General features: G+C 39.1%; 1 protein-coding gene across 3 annotated transcripts in view; it reads right to left on the reverse strand.

Annotated features, from left to right (window-relative positions):
- Window positions 1–27,345, reverse strand: part of IGF2BP3 (insulin like growth factor 2 mRNA binding protein 3) — a 110,545-nt gene that overhangs the window by 78,385 nt on the left and 4,815 nt on the right. For all 3 annotated transcript variants that reach the window (XM_064412362.1, XM_064412373.1, XM_064412384.1), the window contains one exon: window positions 7,233–7,281. In XM_064412362.1, the coding sequence (XP_064268432.1) occupies window positions 7,233–7,281 (49 nt within the window). The remainder of the gene's footprint in view (window positions 1–7,232; window positions 7,282–27,345) is intronic.

Consider the following 27,345-nt stretch of genomic DNA (forward strand, 5'->3'; position numbering starts at 1 on the left):
TCTTAACACTAGGTCTAGTTCTTCTGGTTGGAAGACTACCTTCTATATCTTCTAGGTTCTTAGTGCAACAGAGCCCTGACCTCACCTCCAATTTCCCTGCTCACTACTTAAGCTACTACAATACAAGTTTCCTGGAGAAACCTTTGTGTTAGCTAATGCAATGTGACTTTTCTAAGCCTACAATTATAACAGAAGAACAACAAAATACCTTCATTAGGGACTTCTAAGACATTAAGTCTTACAGAGGAGCAGAAGTTTAATAAAAGTACCACTATCAACTGTTTTTAGGAGGCCTCTGATTTAAATGAAAAAATGCTGAAGCCCAAATCTCAAAGAAAATTAACTTTCCTCATAGGACTTTTCCCTTTGTTTATAACAATTGTATGACAATTGTCAGCAGTGCTGTAACCAACATATTTGTATGAATAAATCAATCTAAGTGAGAAATATGCTAACTGCATATTTATCCCAGGACCTCCACTCCCTCACTGTATTTTAAGCATCTGCAACTGGTGTTGATTACCTCACATATAGCTGCAAATATCACCCTATATGATTAAGCCAGGCAATTAAAATCCCAACATGTCATTTGAAGGGAAAACTGGGTGGTCTGCCATGGTCACTTTTGTATATCAGATTGCCTCACCTGCAGCTAAGCCCAGCCAGATAATGGGAAATATATGCGGATCAGGAAAAACAGTTAATTCAGTGTGCATGTCCCAGGTCAGATAAGAAAGGAAAGATGATCACCCTCTCTTCTTCTTGTCAGAAGAGGAGCAAAGGCAGCCCCCCATGCTCCCCTGGGTATAGATCCAAGCCAAGGAGGAAGGAGTGCCTTTCTGAGGTTCTGCATTGCCCCAGAAGCTACTCTGCCCTCTATCCTGTAGTTAGAAATCAAATTAAGCTTGTGATCAAGATTCGAATTTTGTTTGATGCACATAGTTCTTGATAAATCTCTCCAGTTTCTCATTATAACAGAATTAATTGGGGAAAGGAAGGGAATCTCCCTTCCAAAGGCTTTTGGCACTGTCCCTACAACAAGCTCATAAAGCAAACTCTGACAACAGTGCAACAGCAGGTGAGAGGCCGACCTTGGGATCCCTGTCAGTTATCAGTCACTACCAGCCTACTGTCAAACTAAAAGCTCCATTTCACAGGGTTTGCAGGGAATACACCATCTAGTGTTGCATCAGGTTCCTGCTCACTAAATTTGAAGACAGCACAAAGCTGAAATTGAGTGACAATATACCTGGGGCCAAGAGCCAAAGCAATCCTAAACTACAGAAATTACTCTGGAGAAGCCTCATGGGACATTCTCAGGTAAGAGACTTCACATCAATAGCCTAGAAATAAGAGTCTTGAGAAGAAGTTGAAAGAACTTAAACTCCCTCCTTAACCCTCCCAAAGCATCATAGTTCTTCCAATATGTAAAAGACTGCTGCAGAGAGCAGAATAACATGTTCTTCATTCACCTGCTGAGTAGGACAAGTACAAATTGACAAGAAATACAGCTTAGTGCCTGATGTAGCACACTGTTTTCTGTTTGCTTCTCAAAGACCCCTACCAGAGATTCCCAGACCTAGCAGGCAGCAGCAGATTTGTGCATGCTTAGCTTTCTGCTAGCGTTTTATAGCTAAACGTTATTTTTATAGCAGTACATCAAGTTAGGATTCTTAGAGGAAGCTTGAGGTGAGAAGCCCTATTTTGATATATTGTATACATCTTTACTGTTGAGTCACCTTACTTCTAGGGTTCTTTTCATTTTACTTACAGCTCATTCCTGCATCTCCTATTTATGTCTTGGTTTTATGATAAATATCTGCTTTATATTATCATAACTCACTCTTAATTGCTATAGTTTCATTGGTTTTCTTTTCCAAAAACCCACAAGATCCACACCCATCCTCTTCACATCCTGCATCTTAAGTAGGTACCCTTAATCAAAATTAGTTTTTACACTGCATCTCTGAAGAACAATTAATGCACCCCACAGAGCTTAGGTGCTTTATTCAAAGCAGTGATACAAGCTACTACAGATCCTCAGGACAATTACTCAGTGCACTGTAAGACTTACAACCATTTGTCCAGTGAGAATCAGCCTCTATTCTTTTAATGATACTCAAAGATGTCTTACAAAATGTGCAGATAGGTTTTAGACCTCTCCACCCTTCCTTGCTTGGTCAGAAATCTCGATGCAGAACCCGGACTCACTTTGCAGCTCTAGAAATCCTTTTCCATTACTACTTCTGCTTGGAGAATCTGCAACATTGGAGGTCTCAACATAACTATGAGACTTCATTTTTCATTTCCATGAAAAAAGTGAGGAAAAGCAAACTCTGTTTAGTAACATTATTTTGCTTTCAGAAGAGCTAAATCAGACCTTTCTTCCCACAGATTTCTGTCCCCAAAAGCAACCTGCAAGTCTCACAGCAAAGCTAGGAATACACATTCACAGCATTTTTTTTTTTTTTTTTTTTTTTTGCTTTCTTTGCTAACTCAACAGGTTCACACTTCACAGGCTCGGCTTTTAGTCTACCTTTTTTGTTACCAAGTTCATCAACACTATCTGTTTATCTGCTCCATCCAAACCGATAAGGAAATAAGCCCACAGAAGATAAGTGGGAACTCTTCAACAGCTACCTTCCTGCTGAGCCAGCAAGTGCCATTTCTGGCACCATCTGTGTCCTGAAAGTCTGTTCTCTAGTGTTTTATTCACTAAACATGGAAAAAAATATTTGGAGAGAAAATCTCTCTAAGCATCTTCTACACACGTAGATGCTAGTTTTAAAATGTTTTAAAAGAAAGAGAAATAAAAGGGGTTGGCATTGCAGAGTTCCTTCTCAGAACTCTACTCAAATCCCCATTGTGTTACACCAGAAACACTCTAGGTACTTCAGTTTTAAATCACCATACCTATATCTCCTTCCAGAGGGTCTATAATTTAGTCTTGCAAATACACCTCCAGTGCTGAATACACACTTGCTAAGAGAGAGAGAGTACTTGCCATTATAAATTAGGAGTCGAATCAGCTACAGACTGCAGTTCAGGAAAGTTACAGTAAGAAAAGATCTATTTACTTTTCTGCAGCAACAGCAGAGCCAGGGTACTTGTTTCCAATTAGTAAGAAAAGACTGGTATATGTGAAGAATAGGAAACAAGGGTTTTCCAAATCCTTCACTGGTCATGATTCTTACCATCAGTCTGGGCTCTGTATTTCAAGAGTGAGGACAGAAAAGGGGAAGAATACTACCACTACACATTACACTGCTACTACCCACATACTACCGCTAAAAAATATGCACTAACTGTTTGAGAGTTTGCTTCACAAAACCGACTTTGCAACAAGATAAAATTATTTATTTAAACAATAAGATCTGATCATGCACGAGTTCTCCAAATTACAAATTATGGTTGCAATAACCTCTATAGCCAAATTATGTGCAAGCAGCAGAAAAGGAAGATTATGCATGCAGAATTTATGATGGACCTATGGAACCAGTCCCTGATCCAGAATCCTCAGAGACAGCCCAGTGAGGGTAGGGGCAAGATGCAAGTGAACTCAGGGATGAGTAGAAAACTTGACCCTGGCTAATCCTCTATCAGTCCAGCTTTCAACTGCAGTCTAAGGCAACTTCTAAATTTTCTTAGCTCATACAGAGATGCTGTCTCTCTTCCACCTCCAGTTTCTCCTATCTGGGCAAGGAGCACAAGAGTACCCAACCCACACATAGAGAAACCTACAGAACCTTGCCAAAAATCTTGTCAAGTTCAAATTAATTACCAGACAAGTTTTGTACAAACTTAACCTTGAATGACTTGGAATAAATTAGAATTTTATCTTTTACAGCTGCACTTTTCAAGTGAGCTCTTCAGGATAGCAACCTTATGGTTTTGCTTCAAAGTAGTAACTCAGCAGATTATAGCAGTTCATTATCTGCCCATTTCTCCACCACTTAGCTCTGAGTATGGTCTAAAAGGGTTATCTTACCTTTTTTGCTTATACCATGATGGTCTGATAAGTGCATAAGTGAAGTCTTACATAAAATAGAGGAAACGAGCCCAATTGCTGTGGCTGGTTTTAAGAGTCAGTATTTTAATCAGAAATGTCAACCTCCATGAAGAAGTACACTAGTTGGAATATTTTTGTCAAAAGAGGCAAATAGCTACTCTGAATTTCAAGACTTCATTCCTGACAAGTCTTGCTAATAAATGCCTGTTTCTCTGTGGCCATTTATACCCACTGTTTCCTAATCAATATGGAATAGCTGTGGGCCAAGTGTTTACCAGGAGTTTTTGGGACACACAGTTACGTCCAAGGGGAAGTCAAAATTTCCTTATCACTAAAGTTCAGTGTTTTCTCTCTTCTACTAAAGGCACTAAATTTTACTAAATAGACATGCATATCTCTTAGAAAGATCAGTGGAACGGTTTCTAGGTTTTCACTAGAAGCAGATTTACTCCAGCAGTTCACTAATCTCAAATGACAGCTTCTACCTACATGGACAACAAAGGACCTGTCTCAACAGTGGGGCACCTTCCTCAGGTGATGGATCTCAAAACACTCTCACTTCAAATTAACCTTCAATATTTCCTGAAAAATTTTCTGGTTTTGGAAACCAGGAGGCAAAACTCATCCATGGTGACCAGAAGTGGGAGCTGCTACCAAACTCTGCTTCAGACGAGCTGTATTTAAGAATGTTAGAGATGCCCTCCTTTTAAGAGGCCCCTGTGGGTGTTTTGTTGTGAGCCAAGGGCCATCTCTGTGCACAGAGGTCCTCGCTGGTCCCAGGTACACATGGCCCAAGGCACACAGGTACCACTGTGTGACATCCTGGCAACAAGAACAGCTGAGAATCACTGATTTCTAGGGGCATTCCCATGGGCTTTTTATAAAGAGCTTGTTTTTATAAAGAAAAAAATTTAAAACAAGACAGTTACTAGAGCTTTTGCAAAGAATGGCACTGTAGCCTTCTGAATAATGGCTATACCAGGGGAAAAACTGTTCACAAGAACATAAATCTGCTGTTCTTTTCACATATCCTATGTCACAGAAAAAGGAAAGGTGTTGCAGAGTACAAAGTGTGTTTTGTATTTCAATATGGAACATACATGAGGGCTGGACTAACTAACCTAGAGACCTCTTTCATCAGTTCTTTTGCTCTGGTTTTAAGGATTTCACACCTATTAGAAGTCAGTCTTGATTCAAGCAATTAACAAAGGGGTGATGAGGCAAGAGAATTGGCACAGAGGGACTATAAAACACAATCTAAGTAAAATCACTCCAGCTGCTACACATGCACACTCACATACCATCCACTCAGAAAATATTCTGCAGGAACATTGCTTCACTATAAATACCTCTCTGAACACATACATTTCTACTCTCCCCACTAAGAAAGACTTGTTTTAAGGGGGAATCATCAAAAACCTTCTTACAGAGTTCAAAGGAAATTTTGTCAAGGATTTTAACACCAAAAAAAAAGATATCAGAACCCAAGGTAAACTGACATAAGACAATTTCCTGATTAATTTAATCACCAGTCACTGTACTTTATCAGCACTGTTTTAAGGACAGACAAAGCTTACCTGCTTAAGTGCAGAGGTGCCAGACCACCAACACTTACAAAGAAACACTTTAGAAAGTTAGGGGACGAACTGTACTTGCCAGGCAACCCTGATGTTGCAAGAGAATGCAAAAAAAATATTGTAGAAACTTTTGGGTCTATAAGTTCTGTGCTTAAAGAGTCAGGACTGAAAAAGTAACTTTAGAGCATGTGGGCAATGCTGAGATGATTTTAACAGGGATGATTTTGACTCTTCCTTGGGCTCTTTAGGAAGACAAAGTGTTTTTAAAAAGATAGGCTGAGAAAATATCTGAGAGCAGATGTCATGACAGAAACTGCAACAATGGAGAAGAGGGATCATTTAAGTCAGAAATCAGATGGGAAGCAGGGTAGATACATACACAGCTAATACTGCTTGTATATCATGGGTAAGGAGTCATGAGCAGGTAGAAGCATTTTTAAGTATTCTGCTCAACAGCACTTCTCTTAAACATCTCTTTATTCACATCTGAGTTGAATGCCTCTGCTCTGATACTTACTATTCCTACACAAAATCCTCAGAGGAATTTTGTACCAAAAAATAAGTTAATCTTCAAATTAGTCAGCCTCAACCATTTCTATTACTATGCTTCCCAGAAGTTTGACATAAAAAAGCAGTTATGAAATTGAAATAAGAGATATCAAGTGGATACTCTTAAGCTGAGGGGTATGCAAGGCTTGGGAAGTGCAGAGGAAAAGCTCATGTGGACAGCTGGCACCAGAAAAGGAGATTGGAGCAATGAGAGGTGGTGTGATACCTGACAGAGACCCTGTGGGTGACAGCCTTGATTCAACAGACCAATGCCTCCATTTTCCTTCAAAGCTAGGAGGCAATCAGGCAGAGCAAACAAAGAAGTAGCTGCAGATGGAAAGTCAGATGAAGGCAGCAGACCAAACCCACTGGAGAACAATGCTACCGGAGCTTTATCCCCAAAACCACCACCCCCTACATTCCCTCAGGCAAGAGGATGACTTAACACTAATAAAACATGAAAAAACATTTTAAATATATACTAGGCAGAAAAACAGCAAAGAAAACTTATCCGTTCTCACAGTTGGCAATCTACTGCAAAAATTAGAACACTATTTGTGGAGTGTAAATAACAAGTACATATTATACTGGTGAGAGCCAATAATCAGAATACTGTGAACAAACAATTTGCCATAATGCCACCAATACAGAGGAGCAAGGAAAACAAAAGCCCCCAAAAAGCCCCACATGCAAAAAAGGACCAGAACTAAAGATCTGCTTCTGTAAAGGTTTTTGACCAAGTATTTAAATAAGAACTTTTATTAAGTTTGCTGAACTCATACACCAAACACCAGCAAGGTCCAAAATGGATGAGTTTTCAGTCAAAGAGTGTCTGCATCAGGAAGTTGGCATTCACCAAGGAATCCATTTCAACATTTTTTATGGTTAACTTGGAAAACAGAAATGAAGGCAGTTATCTGAATTGCTTAGAAGGCTCTATTGTTCCCCCTTCCAAAGGATTTTTCCCCAGAACAGAATGGGTGGTGTGTGCAAAGCAAGTGAAAGGTGGGGGAAGGGGAAAAGTCCTGTGGATAAAGAGAGAAACAGAAGCATAGTTTTTAAGCAAAAATAATTTTTTTTTTAAAGTAACTTCCTACCTCCCACTGCAAGTGAGGCGGGATATTCCTGATCTGAAGCTTCCGACTCCTGCAGATAAATTAAAGAAAATAGTTTTTAAAAAAACCCAGAGAAAACATTATTGCAAGATAGACTATACATAGCAGTGTCATACATTTAAGCATCTGTCATACTAAAAGGGGCAAAACCAAATACAGAATTCAAAAAAACCAACAGATCGCCGAGGGGGGAATGTCAGGTCAAAACCATTTCAAGTCCAAAGAACTGTTACAGAAATGCTTGTTACACATTTGACAGCTGTTACATTTCATGAAGCCTCCACTTTTCTTGAAGAGTATTTCTATTTTAGCTTTAAGGCCTTCAGTATCTAATTCACTATTATAAATGGGTGTGATGAACCCATGTATTTGTGCTGGGTTCTCCTTTACACACTTTAAGAGTTTTTTGCTGTTATTTTGTTTTTTATAATTCACCAAGACAATACATCATGATGTTACAATACTTCAAGGTAAGGAATATAAATTTTAATAAATACATTTGTTTTAATATTAAACTTATCATTAATCTAATTATGGACCATTTTCTAATATTTAGGTTATTAACATTCTTCATTCCTTATTGGGAGGAGAGGGTAAGAATCAGTAAATTTATTGTATCTTCACCCCAAATTTACATCAGTTTTCACTTATCTACTATACAAAACATTCACTTTGAAGTGCTACTGCAAAGCCTGGCAGTGTGCTGGCTGCCTTCACAGCCAAGTCCTTTGTCTTCTCCCTTCCCCCAAAGTGAGAGAACAAATAAATGCCAGAGATGCCACAAACCCCTTGGGATTTACAAGAATGTGTAGATTAACAGAGTTTCGGCTAGGCTCAGGTATGTTGAGCTGGTAGGGTCAGCCTGACCATCCTGAGGAGCTCTGGGGAAGGGAGAGGGGACAAGAGAAAGCAGTCAAGACTTTGAAGGTCTCAACTGCATTATTATGGTAGACCAAAGCAGCTAAAATAAGTGTCTTGTGTTCAAACACTTAGTTCTACCTCACATTTTAATTGCTCAATAATGGCGTCTCTCAGAAAAAAGTGCTTAACATTTTAAGGATTTTTTTATAACAGTTAAATTTATACAAGCCAGTGAAGTCTTCAAGCAAAACAAGTTTTAGAGATGTTCCTGTCTAGCAATAAAATCAAAAGCTTTCGTTTTCGCCCCCAAATCCTTTTAAAATACACTCCTTTCCCTAACACCACCACCTACCCAGGCCTGCAGTGAGTGTTTTACATCTTGAAATGCTCTTCTCAACAGGCTTTGTACAAAGCACAGGCAGAGGTTACAGCACAAAGCCACTTCCCCAAACTGCTCCTCATGTGGAGGTGTCATCCCCACCACTACAGCAACCATGGATCAAGCAACAAACATGATTTGGCCAGAAAACAGAATCAGGTCTTAGTTTTCTAGCATTTCTCAGCTGTTTTCACTCCCTCTCAAGCAAGTAGGAGCAGATTTCAGCATTTGATCATATAAATAGGCAAGGAAGGGAGAACGAAAACCCAAACCACACACAGCCCTGTTAAGGTTTCATTTTCAGTAAAGCAGGGAAAGTCAGGAGCTGCGTCACTGTGATAGGGAGAACAGAAAATTTCCTTGAAGCCTGCAAAGTTTCCCTTAAACCATCATCTCAGCTAGTGATGCAGCTGCAAAACAGTCACCCTAAAGTAGTGATATACTGCTCTGAAACATCAAAATAATCTCACACTGCAACCTGGAACTTGGGTCCTGAGGTAGAACATAAAAGGGGATGTTCATACAACATTAAAAATACTGGGCAATTTTAATACAGCAAAACCCCAAACCACAAAATTGGCAGCCAATACACTATTCAATGTGCTTCAAACCATGCTGTGCCATTACTCTCTCACACTTGTAGATTCAAATTAAAATTCATGAGTTTCATAGCAAGAGCACCATTCACAGAAGGATGCAAGCCCAACAGCCCCCACACCAATAGCAGGTCTCACCCCAGCCCCACACCCAAGTTTGGCCACCAATGCTCCCACTGAACAGGGTACATCCACTGATGAGAAGGGGGCTGGAGGGGAGGAAGTCCCTTCCAGAAACACTTAAACAAGTTCAACAAAAATACCACCTCACATTTCATTTCAGAAGGAAATCCTTCTGAAAATCTTCTCTAGTGCTCAATACCCAAAAGATGGACCAAACAAAAAGCAATCTGTGCTTTTAATCACTCTAATGCTGAGGACTAGCGCAAGGTTTGGCGCTGGGTTTTTTCCTTCCCCTTGTGACTTCAAGGAACTAAAAAAGTTTGATACAATTTAAAACTTTAGCCAGACAACATTTGCAGCACAGAAATAACTTGAACATTCTGAAAAGGAGAAGGAAGGAGAAGAGCAAGGAAGAAATGTCACCTTAAAATTACTAGAACTCCTGCCACATTCACAAACAGCAAAAGAAAATGGCAAGCCAAGTATGAAACAGGTACAGTCCTGTTGTGCACCTCAATTTATGGCAATAGTGAGACACCTATTGTACAAAACTGAAAGGTCACTTCAAAAGTACAAGAGTAGCTATAAACACACCATTTAATTTGGAGCTATTTGTGCCTTCATCAGTTTCTTGGCTGCAAGTAATTTTAACTTGTCACCCAGTGCACAAGTTTGAAATCTGGTGTTTACTGATGCGTGTGAAATTTTTTTCTTCATTTTTTCTGTATCGCAGTTAGCCATGGGGAAAAAATATAATTGAATAAAACGTTGCATGTCTGAGAGAGGACTCACACAGAACCAGCATAAGAGATCATGAACACATTTAAGATTTTGCCATTTCATTTGCTATGAGCCCCTGTCTAAGAAGTCCTAATATACTCCTAAAGAATGCCTACAAGTGCACAACGCTTGTGCTTCTTTCCCCCTCTACACGCAGGAAGGAGGGCTAGAAGTGACCTAGCTGTTTTTGTGCTGGCAGGAGCAGGAGGAGCAGCGACAGGCAGAGGGACAATATCCCACGTGCTGCCAGGACCGCGGATGCAGCTCCCGCTCGGAGATCGCTCCTCCCGCTGTCTCCCGGGCAGGGCAGCGCAGTGATTCCAGGGATTTCGCTCGCTCTGCTCTACTGCTTGCTCGCGTGTGAGCAGAAAACCGCCTCTCAAACTCCTCAAGAAAAATCCCAAACCAAATGCAAAAGTGTAGCAAAGGGTAAGGGACGAAGCTGACAAATCCTGACTGGATTTCACAGAGCAGCAGCTGCTTCCACGAGGATGCCTTCTGACTTCAGCAAGCACTCTGTTGCACGGAGCAAAACTCCACACATTGGTGGGGAAAAGAAAGAGAAAAGCATATCTTCCTGGAAATACACTCCCATCTCAGGCAGCTAGCTCTTTCAGGATGCTTTCTATCTTCCTCATGACCCTGTTTTCTTCAGCAAAGTAGAAATATGCAAAGATCCTATAGCTTTTTTATCCCAGGCAGCAGAACCCTACAGAGGGCTTTGTTATGTTCTACTTTGAAATCATCTCAAGTTTTCTTACTTTATGACTACCTGCACTCATACCAAGTGGGTAAAACAGGAAACAGTCCTTTCTCATCCCATGAAGGTATTTTATTACCCTAGTTTCCTTTAATATTTAGCCCATTTAGTCTTAACTTCTTAGTAAAACCCTGCCAGCACCTCTCATCAATGTGACTCACGTAAGCCTTGTGTATGCACTTTTTCCAGTTTAAGCAAATTTCTTAATTCATTTCTCCCATTCTAAATAGGCATTGCAAATAGACATCAACTGAAAAAAAAAGTCTGGGCAAATTAGATTTGTGCTCTGTATAATACTACGGTTTTGGAAAGCTACCTATACTCACAGCATGTGAACAGGTATTCCCACTCATTTGTCTTTTTCAAAGATACCCAATAAAAAGTGTTTTGGGCAAGAATAAAAGTGACTTCTCTGGTTTCTGTACAAGGTTAGTCCATAACCAATTGTTTGGCAATAATTTACTTTCCCTAAGAAGAATTGCACACATTCAGATTCTTCTTTTCAGGCACTATCCAGGTAACGGGATTCAGTTACTTTAAGCCACTGCTGATGACCATATGCCAACATATTTCTTCTGGAGCTTTGTATTTGGGGGACACAAATATCTCTGCAACACTGAAAGCAAGTAAAACAAGCAGTCACTACTGTGCCCCCTCACCAGGCAAGCAGCATGTTTGTGCTACACGTGTGTGCAGAGACGGAAAGGGCAAAGTGCCATAAAGATGGATAATTTACTAAAAGCCATTTTAGTGATCTCTGAAGGGGTCACCTCTCTGACATCAACACACAGAACAAACATGCTCAGGGACACCCAGTGCTCCCAACCCACAAGAACCCTCCAGACATATGAAACAATACTAAATATGTCTTAGGAAGAGGGTGGTGGGAGAAAGAAAATGCTGAAATGGTGGCTTTTCTTCTTCACTTCTTTTATGTACACCCTTTCATTCTCTCTCTGCCCCCAATATATACACCAGGATTTTTTTTCTTCCATAGATCAAGTTCCCCTTTAGTTAAAAGGGTGTCAAAATTGTCTATTTTTGCATCCCCATATTAAGTCTCACAATACACTTTCACTAATACAATCTCACTCTATGCTTTATATGACACTTAGCAAAGGCAAATCACATCAGATTGCACCTCCTGATAGGGGAAAATAATTTTAAATAGGAGAAGATAGACAATTATAAAGAAAAGAACAATAAAGTATCATGATTTTGTTCGCAGTCTGAACTTTTTTTTTTGTATCTCATAGATGTGTGAAAATTTTACAGAGGGAAACAAATTTCAGAGGGAAACAAATGCAAGTAACAAAGTGACTGCACTTCCACACGGTTGTACCTACACTCTCACCAGACCCCTTCTCACCATCCTCCCTCCCCCAGAGACATGCTGCCTCCTACTCCTTAATTCCCATTTCTCAACAATAACATCACTTAATAGTCTCTTATTTCAGCAACCATACGAACTACACACAACATTAATGCCTTAAATTCACAGAGCACAAACATACTCCTTTTAAACAAGAGCCCTATGGAAAAAGACTTAAACATTTTTGAAAGCAGATCAAGTGAACATCCACAATCTTAGTCCATTCCACTGTTTGAACTCAATACCTATGGGATAGAAAGCAAATGGTCTACCTTTGCCACTCTTAAGAACATGCAAAGAACAAATGCTTGCTCATTTCATGCATTCTAGGTCTGTACTGCCGTGCTGGGTACCTGGAAAAGGTCTTTGCACGTCCCACCAGAGGTGCAGAGTGTGCCAATATCCCCCAGCACTGTCTCTCAGCTTGTGGTGCCCCAGCTCTGACAGCTACACGTGATGCCACTGCAAACCCACTCACCAAAACAAGCCCTCTTCTCCCCGAGCTCCGAAGAATGGCACCGGGACAAAAATTGTCAGTTCTCAGCCTTACTTCACTGACAACCCAAACTGAACATAGACAGCTGGAGATGAAATGTTAAAAACACACCACACAGGAAAAAAAGCCTTCTATGAAGTGTGGGTAACGCCATACGGTAAGGAATGAGTTCTGTATAAAAGTCCTGACAGGAACAGCCATAGTAACAAAGTTAGCAACTCTTATAGCCAAATGGAAAACTGCTTGTAATCAACTGAATTTATAGGGGAAGGAAAAGAGGTGTCTTATTGTTTACTCTGCAGCCAGCAAAATAAAAACAGCCAGGGAGAATCCCACACAAAGTTCATTAATTTCTCCCTCTCTGGTTGCTTCAAGTAGCTGATGCTTGGGCACAACAGAGTGAATCAGTGTTTTTAATGCTCTTCTAGTGGGAAGAAAATAAAATAAAAAAGAAGGCAAGTTTACAGGATAAAATAAATAATCCTGAACTCTCAATTCAGATCAGTGTGGTTGGGAGAAAAAGCAGTAGTTTTCTAGTTACAGGGTGTGGGAGGGGTAATTGTCATTATTTTTTTCATGGTAAACAGAGGTAGTGATACAGACTGAGCCACTGGAGTGCCTTGTCCTGCAAGAAGTGCTGCAGTCACCCCCCTCTTTACACTGAAATTTCATGGACTTAAGCAGTCTTTCCACTCTAAATTGTTCACATTTCATTCCTGCAAGTACCTCACAAACAGCAGTAAGTCCATTCAAATAAAGCTCATTAAATGGACATTCTAAGCCATCTTTATCTATAAAATTTTGTATGCATCAACTCATGCAGTTACATATCTCAATGTGCTTTTTCCTAAAAAGTAGTTCTGATAAATACAAAACCAAAGGGTCACACTTCCCACCTAAAATGAAGGTACTCTGAATTTCTTTCAAAAACAAGCTCAGGTTCAGTTAACTGATAAACAGAGGTGTTTATATCACTTATATAAAAAGGTATTAAATATCTAGTATATGTTACAAGGCACCCTGATGGCACCATGACTACATTTTGTCAAATAAAGCCATTAGCTTGTGAAACAGCCAGTTTGTCTTGAACTTACCTAGCAGAAGAAAGGAGAAAGGTTTCAAATACTGACTTGTTAAGAAACAGCACCACTTTTTATTTCTACACACTGATCTGGTCAGCACAATACTTGAAGAGGAAATGTTATTGCTCCAATTTCAGACCCAATTCAGCAATTCAAGCAGACAAAACTTGGCTAAGCCACAGGCAAACTGCAGCAATACTTTTCTTTGTGTTGACTCATTTAATCCCAGAACCAGATTTAAAAGCAGTCTGTACTACCACTCAGAATAAGGATTTTCCATAAAATTTAGACAAAGAAAATTTTTTCTCAAAGCTCATGCAAGACATAATAGTTGGCTCCTAACTACACTTTTCCCCTTTCATCTTGCACGTACAGCCCAGCAAAGCGGCCGCTTTGGAGAGGTGCATTATCTCAGCATTCAGAATGAAAATATGACTCTTGGATTACCTCACAGATCCCTCTGTGCTGACGATCAAATTTCCTACCACTGCCTGCAAAACATGGGGTTTGTTTACTACCTCTCCCCGGGGTGAGCCGTCACAAAGCTGCCCGTGCACGGGGCCAGCACAGCCCCATGCCCACAGCCACCAGCCCCCGGAGCCCTGCTCTCCTTGCACGAGTAACTCGGACACTCCGAAAGAACCTGCAGCTTTGTGAATGGGCTGGCAGCTCCACGAGTACGGCCAGAAGATTTATGTGGGCACGTCCAAGTCACACCGTGCAAAACAGGCAAAGCAAGCAGCATAAACCCAGCTGTAGTCCTTGTGTTTATGTGGATTACCTGGATAGTAGGCTCTCACCTGTTACCATCTGCTTTTGGATTTCAGCCCAACAATTCTTCACATCGCTAATTAAGCTAAAGGCTTATATTCATTATTTGTAAATTCCCTTGAGTGGATCATAAAGCATTTTAAAAAGCAAGTTCTGAAGATTCTGTCATTACCATATTAATGTTGAATTTCTCATTAAAAAAGGAAAAAACTTTCATTTTTCAGGTGTTGTTAACAGAAAAGTTTGTTATTATTTTTTTTAATAAAGAATTAAACTGCTTTAAATCTAACATGAAGTTTTAGTGCCCTTTAGAAAATAGGTCTATCTTTGTGGCTTGTGATGTTTATGATTGGGTTGGTTTTGTTTGGTTCCTCCTGCTCTTTTTGGGGTGGGGGTATATGTTGTTTTTTTCTAAATGCTACATTCTCTCTTTCCTTCCTTCTCTGAGCAGGGGTCTCCATTCCTTAAACAACTGTTCTATGGAGCTGATTTTGTTGACCAAACTTTTTCAAGCTATAGTCACTTGTCATTTATTCTCCCACCACACAACTAACTTGCAACTAACTGGGATGTGGATAAAAGTGAAAACACTCATGAGGTACATAAAAGACTGAAAATAAGCACCTTTAAAAGCAAAATTACTTCTAAGCATGCAAAAATATTTTGTTTACTTAGATAAAAGCTGAGCACAGTGTTCCATTTAGGTTATTTTCTTCTCCCCACCCCTCATTTTCTTCAGCCACCAAAATAGCCAAAGGCTTCTTCTCTCCCATCACCTGTTTTTCCTAGTGCCCACAGGGTCCTGCTACTTGGAGCAGTCACTACTTCCATTATGAACCAGCTATGAAAATCTACATCAGCTGTAAGAAGCAGTCCCAGACTGAAATTTGCATCAGGTTCCCCTGCAGTATGTGGCCACATAAGGGACTAGGTAGCAGTAGATTAAAAAAAATATTTTCTCTTTTTTTTTTTTTTTTTTAAAGAGCTCAAGCAGCAAAAAGGAATGGTGAATGATGCCTCAGAGTAATTTCTGAAAGCAAAAAAGGTACCAGGACTGCAATAATTAAAAAGCCAACAAGACACTTTGTTCTAAGTTGCTGCTGGATAAAGCCTCGCAGTGCTTTTATTTTGCACCTCTTCCCTACTACCATCTCTTACTTGGCAAGAGTTTGCAAACCAGTTAGAGATCCCATAGAAATAAGTAACACGTAGCACATACTATGTAAAATATTGGCAACTTTTTTTGGTATGGGAGGTATGGCACCAGATTAGATCTCATCTAACAATAACTCAGTGATTCACCCTTCTCAGACTGAAATATCCAAATAAAATTAGCAGCACTCGTAGACAAATTCAGTAGCCACCATGCTGCTGAGACCAACTGCTCAACCACGAGCCTGTGTGTGCAGAGAACATCGGAAATGCTTCCCAGATTCCTTACACCACAGCGATAGACAGGGAGTCCAGCCTATTTTGGTCTCCTTCAGGTCACACTTAAGTGAAACTACAGTTGCTCATACTCATTTTGAGTTCACTGTATGCTCCAAATGAAACAAATTCAGTTGCGGTGGGGAGGGAGGGAGTGGAGGAGAGACAAAATAGCAAGAGTTGCTCCTCCTATACTCTTAAAATATTTAATTGCAAGACCTCTGTTACACAGTCTCAGCATTTGCTACTTTTTTTTTTTTTTTTGGCTATCAAATATCAGATTCAAAACATTCAGGTTGAGAACAAGCTATTTCAGAACCTAAACTGAGCATGGCACTAGGGTAGTTGAGGGACTCATCCCACACGTGCAATTTTTAAAGACAAGCTTGTTCGCTGCCTCTCTCAGGCTACTCTACAAAAACTGACACAAATTAATGTCCAATTCCTAAAAAAAGGATCTCGGCAAATAAAGATTCCTGCAGGTTCTAGAAAATGGAAACACAAACACTTGTGCTGCTGAAAACACCATCTAACTTCAAAAAGCTTACAACCTATAACTAGAATAAGTGAAATATCTCCTTAGTCTGGTTTTAAGTGTAGATGTGAACTTCAGCTGCCCTACTGGCTCCCTGACATTTTCAAGTCTCTTCCACCATACAAATGGATAACAACAAGGGCAAACTACTTCATTTAGGCAACTGTGTATATAGCAACATCTGAAAATACTAATAGTCCTAGTGCTTAAAAGAACAAAATAAACTAAAAGTAAAATTAACAAATGCACAGAGCAAATCAACACTTCCAAACTTACAGCCACAGATTTCAGACTCTTTCCAGTGTTTAGAGCCTCTCAAAGTATTTAGAGTGTGTGTGTGCACATGCACACATGGCTTTCACTCTGCATCCACACTGACTGAAACTTCCATTTTTATTACTGCTTTTCAGAAATACATACTTTAATAAACTTTGCAGAGGACAGCTTAGACTGACATGATAATTGAGCATTTGAAAGATATTATGTTCATGCTCATCATCTGATGTTCCAGCAAAGCCCAACAATGACCTGCAGGTAATTTGCTCACATGACAAACCTTTTTTTTAATTAAAAATAATTTCTACCTTTCAATCTCAAGGCAAATCAAGAAAATTTTAAAAAGTGCTGGAAAGAAACTTTTTATTTAAAATTTCTAGACCACACTAGAAGAAAAAAAAGTAGAATACTCCACCAGCTTTACATCAGAAATGTCAAGTTTACTGTACATTTCCCATTATCTTTAAAATAAGTTCTTCTGTCTCAACAGCTTCAGTACAATAAACCTTATTAACGCAAGTTTAAAACAAACTTTTAAAGCATAAATTGATGCATTCTGTAGCCAAGACTGCACAGATACCAATTCTCTCTTTGATGCTCTAGTCATCATTTCAGTAGTACACTTTTTTGAACTAATGGAACACCAGCAAGAAGAGCACTCAGGTGCTGTCCCTTACTAATGACAATTCCACGTGGCCTTAAACTGATTAAGTGACCTAAATCAGATGAGATGGAACACCTTCACCAGAGGAGTGCTAGAACCCTTAGGGTTTGCACTGTCACCACCAAACAGCTTCCCTTCCTTTCTCTTGCCCTGCCAAAACCCAAAAGTCATCAAAAGTGACCACTCTGCTGTCTGACTTGTCATTTTTATGCTGAGCATCAAGAGATGCAGAAATTTCTTTTTTAAATGCCATTGCTTCTTCTATATTTCTGTTACTTCTTACTTCTATCATTTGTTACTAGCAGAGAGAAACAAATTTGGTGTATGGCTTTCAAACATTATTTTCACTTTTTTAGTAATTTTCTCTGAAGAATTCTCCTCCACAAATCCAACGCTATTCACTTGCACAAAAATTTTGCGGAGAGAAGAGCACCAAATGAAATTATTTCATACCTGTACTCTCAGAAAAATGTAGCATGTTATTTAATAGACCTGCACAGTCTCCCATCAAAACATTTTATATCCTTGAAGTATAGAATGTGCCATCCTTCAGCTGGTGCACAGAACTAAAGAGACACACCTTGCACACATAAGCAATACTTTTTACATTAAGGTGTGATCTAAAGACTGATTACTGAAAAAAAAATTAGCTTTCTAATATACATGTTTTAAGAAGTTGAATTTATGCAGTTATAACCACGCAAAATTCTTTTTTCCCTCCCTTTTTTTTTTTTGAGCAATAGGTTTGATCAGAGTAAGTATATCTACACTAGTAAATCCTCATGCACAGTAAATAATTTGTACATACACAGATTGTGTGTAAAGAATCTTTTGCAATATTTTATATTGACTTAATAGAAATGCTGCTAACTATATCTTGCATTAAACTTCATTTTTAAGAATTACCAAAACAATCTTCTGTGCTTTTGTCATAGCAGCTTTGATTAGTGCACACAGGCTTACATAGTATAATATATGAAAGCAATCCCTGAGCTTTCATACCAGGGCTTGATTAAAGCCTTAGAGTATCATTTCATTCTGTTCAACTGGAAAAGTCAACAACTAAAATTCAATTGTTCACTGACTTTAAATTATGCAACATTTCAATTCTACAATTTCTTTCAAAGAGAAGTTATTCTGAAAAATTGTTTGTATATAAGAGGTGTAAGTGTATTTTCTTTAGTAACCTTTACAGTTAATATAAACTAATTTCCTCCACATTGGTAATACTATTAAAAAATCTACTCTGACTTTAGGTAGTGGTATATAGAGCAATTATAGGATAATACTATCACCTGGTACATAATTTCTTTTTTTTTTTTTTATTTCTTTTTCACAGAAAACAGGATATAGCACCAGGTTTTGAGGATGAATATCACAGACAGCACTGGCTTTTTCACTGTCATTGTAGATTTGAATACACTGCCATGACCAGAGAACAAAAAATAGAGTTTACATTTCTGCACTGGAAAGTACACTCTTTACATAGCATTTAACATTGACATTGTTTTAGTTCACTTCACATTAAACTAAGCAAAATTGTAATTTTGGATTAGTTACTTTTAAAGAAGAGAAAAGGCTTATATCATGTTACAGCTAACCAGTTAAATCATAAATATAATTTATAAGTTAATCACCATTAACATCAAGATTATTTGCATTTAGTTAGTTGCAGTTTTCAAGACATGGCATTTTGCTGGGTGTTTAAATCAAGATTATGAGCAAAGTTCATACAAATGAAGATGATAATTTTGACCACATTTAATAAATTATTTAGTAGATAATTAGTTTGAATTTAGTTTGTATACAGATGTGCAAGCTTATTATCACACAAGACAGTAATTACTATCTTATTTTTACAATCGTATGGTACTGATTCATAAACAGATACCCAAATTAGGTGGTACTTGCCCCCACAAACAGATTGAGCTGCTTTTACCTGAGAGCACCATTTAGCATAGTTTAAATACGCCTCTCAGAGCTTCTAAATTCAGCCATTCCACCTGGATATAGATACACCAAACAACTGAGGATTTAAGAACATTTTTTTTTAAACACCTGGAGAAAGTTAAAATAGCAAATTAAAAAAAAAAAGCTTAAGGAGGACTGGTATTTTAAGGTATTTAACCACAGATATAAGCCATCCTTCTTTGGGGGTTACTAACAACTTTTTGCTAACATTAGTGCTTGTGTGTCTTCTTCACTCCCCACCATCATCCCCCAAAAATTCAGCTTATTTCAAACTATGCTAGCACCAGCTTTGTGCCTAGAGCTGGACTATGCAATGAGACAAAACTGCCAGTAACAACCAGAACCTGAACTACCAAAAACCCCAAAACAAAACAATCACTCCCACCCCCTCCTCCCCCAAACCTCAAAGACATGCTTTAATACCTCACAACCACATACATGTTACACACAGAGCAAGGGAAGGTCACAGGGCTGAATGTTAGAGGGAAAAGAGATCAGGACACCTCCCGAGCCCCCCAAACCAGGCCAACCTCTGCTTATCTCTCCTCAGATAAGTGACACACCACAGCCACCTCCAAAAAACTATCACTGCTCTAATGCCATTTGCTCCCCTGGAATTTGCAGGCTTTCATCATGGTAAAACATGGTTAAGTTTTGGACAGACTTTTCCATGCTTTGCCCTTTTTTTTTTTTCCCTTTTACTGCCCTTTTCTCCCAAAGGTACCACCCAAAATGATACATCCGGTGACACAAGTGAGAACTATGTCAAAGAGAGCCTGTCTGGAATACAAAATCACATGTGATTTCCACCGGCAGTCTCTAGCTTATAAAGTGAATCTTAACTTCGACTTTCATTTGAAAAACCATTTTTTGAAGTGTTCCAGCACAACACACGGCACTGCAATAGAGTGGGAGACTGAAATAACCACACGTGCGGTGCTGGATCCGAGCAGAAGTCTCAGTTTCACATTAAGATGCTGAGCTTAGCGTGTGCAAAACCAGTAACAGTCATTCTGGGTGAACTCTGTGGATCAGGTGACGTGAGCCCAAGGGCCAGGAAAGAAAGCAATATACATAAGCTTATTATTTGCCACAGAGGCAGGCAAAACCCAACCGCAGCCAGCGAATGAAATTCTGTGATTTTAGCGAAGCTAGTCAAACACAAAGGTAGAGCAATCCTTATAATTTCAAGACTTCAGTTAATGACAAGGCTTCAAACTGTTTTCCCAAGACTACTTTCAAGAAAAAATTGGTAGCTTCAACTATAAATAGGTTAAACACAATTCTGCTCGTGCTTTGAGTTCAATTGAACAACTGTCATAAAGCCCAGTTGTACAAAGGGTGTGTACACCACTTTTATCTAAAGCTTACCATTCTATGTCAAATGCAGAATTTGGGACATATTTACATGTCCACAATCACTTCTTGTTTAAGACTAGCCAGTGCAAAAGAATGGGTAGAGATCACATTATTTATAAAAATCCTCTCTGAAGTGCATGACAGGAAAAAAAAATTAAATTTCTGAATAGAGGTATATAATACATTCTAAATAAATACAATAAGCAGCAGCCTTGAGCAAGGCATCAAATATAACAGGAACTCACCATTTGCTAATAGGACTCAGACCATCACTGAGGAAAAAAATCTTAGTATTTAATAAAAAATATCCTCTACTTTTTGACTATTACAACAATGTTTGGTTGCTTTAAAGAGTGGATTTAAAAAAAAAAATTAGCAGAATAAGCATTCTGATGAATCTTCAAATGAACTAGTATTAGCAGTACAAGAACAATTTTTCACCACTCCTACTGAGTTCCAGAATTAAACTCTGAACAAAAAATTAATAATGATTACACAGTACTTTTAAAAAAAAATAGCAATAAGAGCTGTCCCTCTCAATAATTTCTCATCCTATCTTAAAAGTTTCTGTGCCTGTAAAAACTCATACAATCAGGTAACAAGTACTGAGATACTGCAGCACTTCTCTGGGGTCAGTAGCAGTGCCTCCTGATCAGCAATGGCAGTTTTTAACACTTTGGGTTAGCAGAACACCAAGTTAGGCTGCTGCCCACCACCATCTAGAACTCATTTAAATAATCAAGCTCCTATTAAACACAAACCTCACCGTGTGAGAGCTCTTGCTGCTGATCAGCACCAGCACCCACTGAGATCGATACCGCTAAGAGACACTTAGCATCAAATCCCTCTCGCTTGACCCTGGTGAACAGCTCCCTCTGTACACCAGAGAGCTGGTTTTCCATGAAGAAAGATGTGATTCATCCAGGAATCCTGTTGCCTTGGTAGGAAAGACCCTTGTGCTCTCTACGGCACAGAAGTACATAACTCTAACAAACTAGCAGCTCAGTGGTGAGGGGAGTGTGTGCAAGCTGGTGTACAGTTAGCAAAGTCGTTTGAAAAATTATTTCTAAATTAGTTGCAATAGTCCAAGATAGACAATTTTTTTCCCTAGCCGTTAACTGCATAAGTTTGTCACCAAACTTTCACCAGAAAATAATTTAAAGCATGTATATCAGAACGCATATTTTTAAAAAATATTTACATCATAAGTACTATTTATTGTCATGGATTAAACTACTATCCAAATTCCTCTAGAATCCCACAAATTATGTTTTCCAAGCACTGTCCTAAAGACACTCTTCCTTGAAATTTTTATTTTAGATGTAGGAGGAAAAATTGAACTATTCTTCCATGATAATCAGGAAGTCACCATCACAAAGAATTTCCCCAATGCATATAAACCAAATAATCCACTCTATCACCAAAAATAAACTTCTGGTTTACCTGCTCTGTAACTGCTTTAAAACTACTGTTTAAAAAAACCCAGACAAACAAACAATTGGTGTCTTTTGCCTTTGCTAGATATATGCATTTTCCCTATCAAAGCCAGAGACATTTTGTCAACTGTGTTTCCCAGGAATCTCCCTGCTGCACACTGGGGATTCAGGATTCCCTCTGATGGCAGGGGAGGGGGGACAGAGAGAGACCAGGATCAGGCTCTAGGCTCAAAGTTGTGTGGAGCACCTGCTTAGCACAACTCACCCGAGGCAGGGAATCTCATAGCCAACCCTCCTGCCCTGATTGTTCCTAGAAGATTGGAACCCGACCTTGATCAATGCATACTTAGATATTTAATGAATAATTCCAAATCCAAGACCAACAAGCTTTTTACTCCTTCTCTGACTGCTCTTTAATATGAAATTTCAGGAAAATAAGTAACTGCAAACCCAACTAATAACTTAAGCTTATTATTTTTTCCAACAGAATTTTTTGTTCACACACACTAGAGTTCCCTTTACTGGGAATTCTGATTTCTGCACTACAATTTTGAAGGCTCCATTAAGGTGAAGTGAGCTCCATTTTTGAGGGAAAACATATAGAAGATGTACATTTAACATTTAAAAATTAGAAAACAATTTACCAAAACAATAAAACACTTCTACTTTCAAAGAAGAAACACGTATTAGACACATGGTGTAGACTACATATTTTAAAATAACATTCCTAAAGTTCAGCTGAGCATGAAAGTTAATCTTTCAAAAGTGAACATTCAGCTCCAGTTGTGTTCAAGGATATTGGACTAGGAAAAAAAAAAACACCAAAAAACCCCTATCCTTACTATTTTTATAAATTCTCCAGATATTTTTAGCTGGTCCCTTCTTAAACTGCAAATTATTTTATGGTAATACAATCTTTTAAAATGCATATGCAGCTATATATATACACACACACAAGAGACACACATATACATACACATTCTCTTAGAAACTACTGATTGGTGAGAAATAATGCAGAGGCTACAGTCACAAGATAATCTAGACACCAAAAAATTTAAAATGGAGTAAAGCCCTTCCCAGCTGAAGATTCTCTGTTTCAAGGCGGTTTCATTTCTGTACTTAGTACCATATCCAAGAAGAGTCAGATCCCTCTTTGACTCATTTTTTGTCATCTTATCCCAATTTTAACTTAATTAAAAGCACAGAATACCTCATTCTGCATGTCACTGGCAGTTTTCCATTCATTCAGACCTGCAAAAGGGCAGTTTGAGTAGATGCTGATTCCACCCTGCACCATGAAGAGGCAGGCTATAGGGGAAGCACATGGCTGCTGGGGCTGTGTTGAAGAGGAGACATTTTATACTATAGGTTCCCCTTGTGCCAGCTTGTCACAGCAATACAAGTCAGCAAAATAACAATTAATATTGTAATTTTTCATTTTGAAATTTCAATGCACTGGCAGAAAAAAAAATGGAAAGCCACCTTTTACAGCACCACTCTTTTACTGCCTTTACACATACAGTATTTTAAAGTTTACTGTGGTCAATATTAGAGTAATCCACTTCATTTCCTAAGTATCCCACTACATATAACAAGATTTTCTTCTCTGTTAAATATATCCATATTTGAAAACACACTCACAAACCAATATTGCAGATCTGGAAAGAAGCAAAACCAGGAGATAATACAAAATTACAATTTTTTTTATACTTACCACAAACACACAGGAGCTCTTGCTCCCACACAGAAATTTTTCAAAGCCAAATCACGTATTCCAGTTGATGACAAGGAACAACTATCACTGAAGTATGCAGATGGACAGACGTGCCCAGAGAGGTTGGGTAGCACCAGCAAGCACTGGGCTAACTGGTCTTCCCAGCACTCCCCCAACACAGACACACAGGGAGATTTTTGAATGGCATATTCAAGACATTTTCCTCATTTGGACAGCAGAGGTAACACTCACCCAGCAAAGATGCAGGATGAAAAGGAATTCAAGTGCCTACATTTGACATGCCCAGGAAAAAAAAATAAAGGAAAAAGTAAGGAAGCCTAAGACTAAAACTATAAAATAATGCTCAAGTATTTGATTCCATCATGATTCTAGACAAAATAAGGGAAAGTTATGGTTTTATCTTAGCTTTCAGCAGTAATTAGCATATAACTTTACATAGTTCTATATTCTGCATCATTAGACATGAAGAATGGACTGATGTGGAGATAGACACTTTGCACATAAAAATAAAAGTGCATTAAAATATAATGGTCTTGAAGCACTCTAGAACTACATAAAGCACCTTGATATTGCTAAATGTATCAAACCTATTCAAACTTTCTAATCTATCCCTCTCTATATACCAAGCATGAAGTAGTCCTCCATACTTAGATTTTAGAGCATTCCATTTTTGCAGGTGTTCTCTATCCATTTACTGATTCTGAATAATCAAATTCTAATAAAAAATTTTACTCTTAAATGACAAGAAAAAAGGTCCTACATCAATATTGTCCTGTGCCTGTCTCACTGGGCTCATGTAAGGATGAATTCCCCAGAAGAAATAGTGTCTTTAGCTGTGATCCATGCCACTATGTATTTTTTACCAAAATCCCAGAACAATAAAATGTCAAAAGATAAGATGACCCTAAGGAGAGGAACAGGTTTAAGGAGTGAAGAATCTTTTTTGTGAGGTTCCCTGAAAGACTAGCCCCATCCATGGCTAAGTATTAGGTGTATTTTAATTCTCTCTGGGTCCCTCTCTCACAGGCATTCTGGGAAGCATCACATTTTCTGTTAGGCAGGTAAATCTCAGGCCGTTTAAAATTTTTCAGGTCAAAACTAAGCATTTGAAGTCCACCCAGTAGCTAGCCAGAAGCCATAAAAGGACTCCAGCACTGTAGAGTCCTATGCTCTGCGCTTAAAAGAGTGACTGAAATGAACACAGACCCATTTTATAAAAATGCCACCTTCAAGGTCTCAAAAATGTGGAAAATGTTACTATGCCATGCTTGAAGGGAAAAAAGGGGAGAAATAGAAAAAAAATCTTAAACATTTCCTGATCATATTTTTACTACCCTTGAATTACACTTCCAAAATGTTATTTTTTATTCCACCCCTTTAAAATTTACCATATCTACGCACAATTTAAAGTCCGCTACAAGTATATTTCTCAGGGTACCTCCTGTAAAGGGAAGTTAGCAAAATGAGAACAGGACCAACCTTTCAGGACACACATTTACAGCTGTGTTTCATGTGTTCCAGCTGATTTTTAAAAACTGCATCAAGAAGGGATTTTTTTCTTAATTAATGATCAAACATGAGGAATTATAAAAATTAAATTTCCCACAATGTAACAGTTAACAAGGTTGGTGAAGTTTATCTGGTTTTGCCATAACAACTCATTGTCTGTATAGAAATAGTCACAACTGGTGTTTCCACTCTAATTGTAAAATTTCAAAGATTAAAACAAAAAAATCTTCTGTTTACATCTGCAAAAAAACAAATGAGGAAACAGAATAAAAACTTTAAATCACTATGTGAAGTTTTGGCCCTGCACTCTCAAAAACACTGCACACAGAAAAGACAACATATACAGCTAAGAAATGGCGTATTTTCTAACATGTCTTCTTTGAGCATACTTCTATCTACTTGATATTTACAGAAGCAAAACTAAAAATCAATGCCACTAATTTTTTTTTTTTAATAACTGTTATGACCATCGCAGGCACCATGCATACTTTAGCCTCACAAAACCATTTCCCACCATCTTGTGCACAGGGGACACGAACCCTCATTGTGCTGAAAATTAGCCACACAATCCAATTTCCATCTAATGGTCACTCGTGGAACACAGGTGGCTGCACAAAGAGGACTTGGGGCCTGTTTTCCTCAAATCAGCCTTTGGACACCTCAGCATCAGAGGTTAAGCCCAGTTGGCAGGCTATTTCTCCCCCCATAGAGCAGCATTACCTATAGGGTGCAGCCCTGTTACCCACTTCTCCTGCTCCCTTTCCAAACAAATCCCCCAGAAGAGACAATGAATTTATTTTCTTAACAAAGAGCCCTTGAGGTGAAGGGGGGGGGGGAAATTAACCTTCCAACTGGAAAAACACCTCGTCATTATCACAACTGAGGTGTTTGTGAGCATTTTAGGTACCTGAGGGCCCCAGGAGCAGGCAGAGTGGATCAGGTCTGGGTGGGAAGCCCACCTGGACATGGAAGCCAGGCCGGGAGGCTGCGCCAAGCACATCCCCAGGTGCCCAGAGTTAGCGCCTGCCCTCCCCCCTCATTACGCACAAGTGACATCAGGCCATTTGAATAATCAGATTGCAGCCTACATCGCCTTGTGAGATACCAGCTGCTCTTGGATTGTGCGAGGTAGTACCCAAAGCCTCGCACCACAAGCTCCACGTACGCCATGGGCAGCCACCATCCTCCTCCCGCACCGGCGCTTCGCTTCGTCAGGAGAAAACCCATCTAAGTGCTGGATGTGACCAACAGCGCCCTGCCTTCCCTGGCAGAGTCAAAATCATCACAATGCCTCATCTAACTTTTGCATAAAGTGACCTAAACCCTTAAATATTGCAATAGCCTTCTTCCACACCAAGGGGTCTGAATGCAGAAATGCTGCATTCCTTTGGCATTCCCTTGAGATTTCTATAGTAAGTCAGGAATCTACTCCTGAGCTTATTAAATGCTTTGCACCTCCCCCAAAGTAATTCCCCACCCTTCCATCAAGAAAACCTTGACCAGGGCTCTTTTTTCAACCACAGCATATCTCCTGGTCTGTTTTTTAAATACTTCCAGGGAAGTGGTGGGGGGGAGGAAAGCCACACACAGGCTCTCTTCTTGCTTCCTTCCACAGCAGGTAGGAAGGCAATTTTGCAAACCTGGGTGTGCCCACTTCAAATCAGAAGATCCAGCAAAGGCTGGAATGCAGTGACTACTGGGCCCAAGAATTTCGCCCTGAATAGCAAGCCAGGCACACTCCATGTCTTCCAGAGTCAGCCCAACTTTATGGCAACCCTAGCTGACACCACCTCTTGACCTTCCTTTATGTGACAAGGATATGGATTACCAAACCCTTACCCTTTCCTCCTGTGCACCTCAGCTGTCTCTGGAGAAAGATACCCACCAACTACCTTTGGGAGTGACAATGTACACACTCTGATTAAAAAAAAATTAAAAATAAAACAAGAGAAACCCCCATAA

The sequence above is a fragment of the Passer domesticus genome, chromosome 1, assembly GCF_036417665.1.
Source record: "Passer domesticus isolate bPasDom1 chromosome 1, bPasDom1.hap1, whole genome shotgun sequence".
Taxonomy (NCBI): Eukaryota; Metazoa; Chordata; class Aves; order Passeriformes; family Passeridae; genus Passer; species Passer domesticus.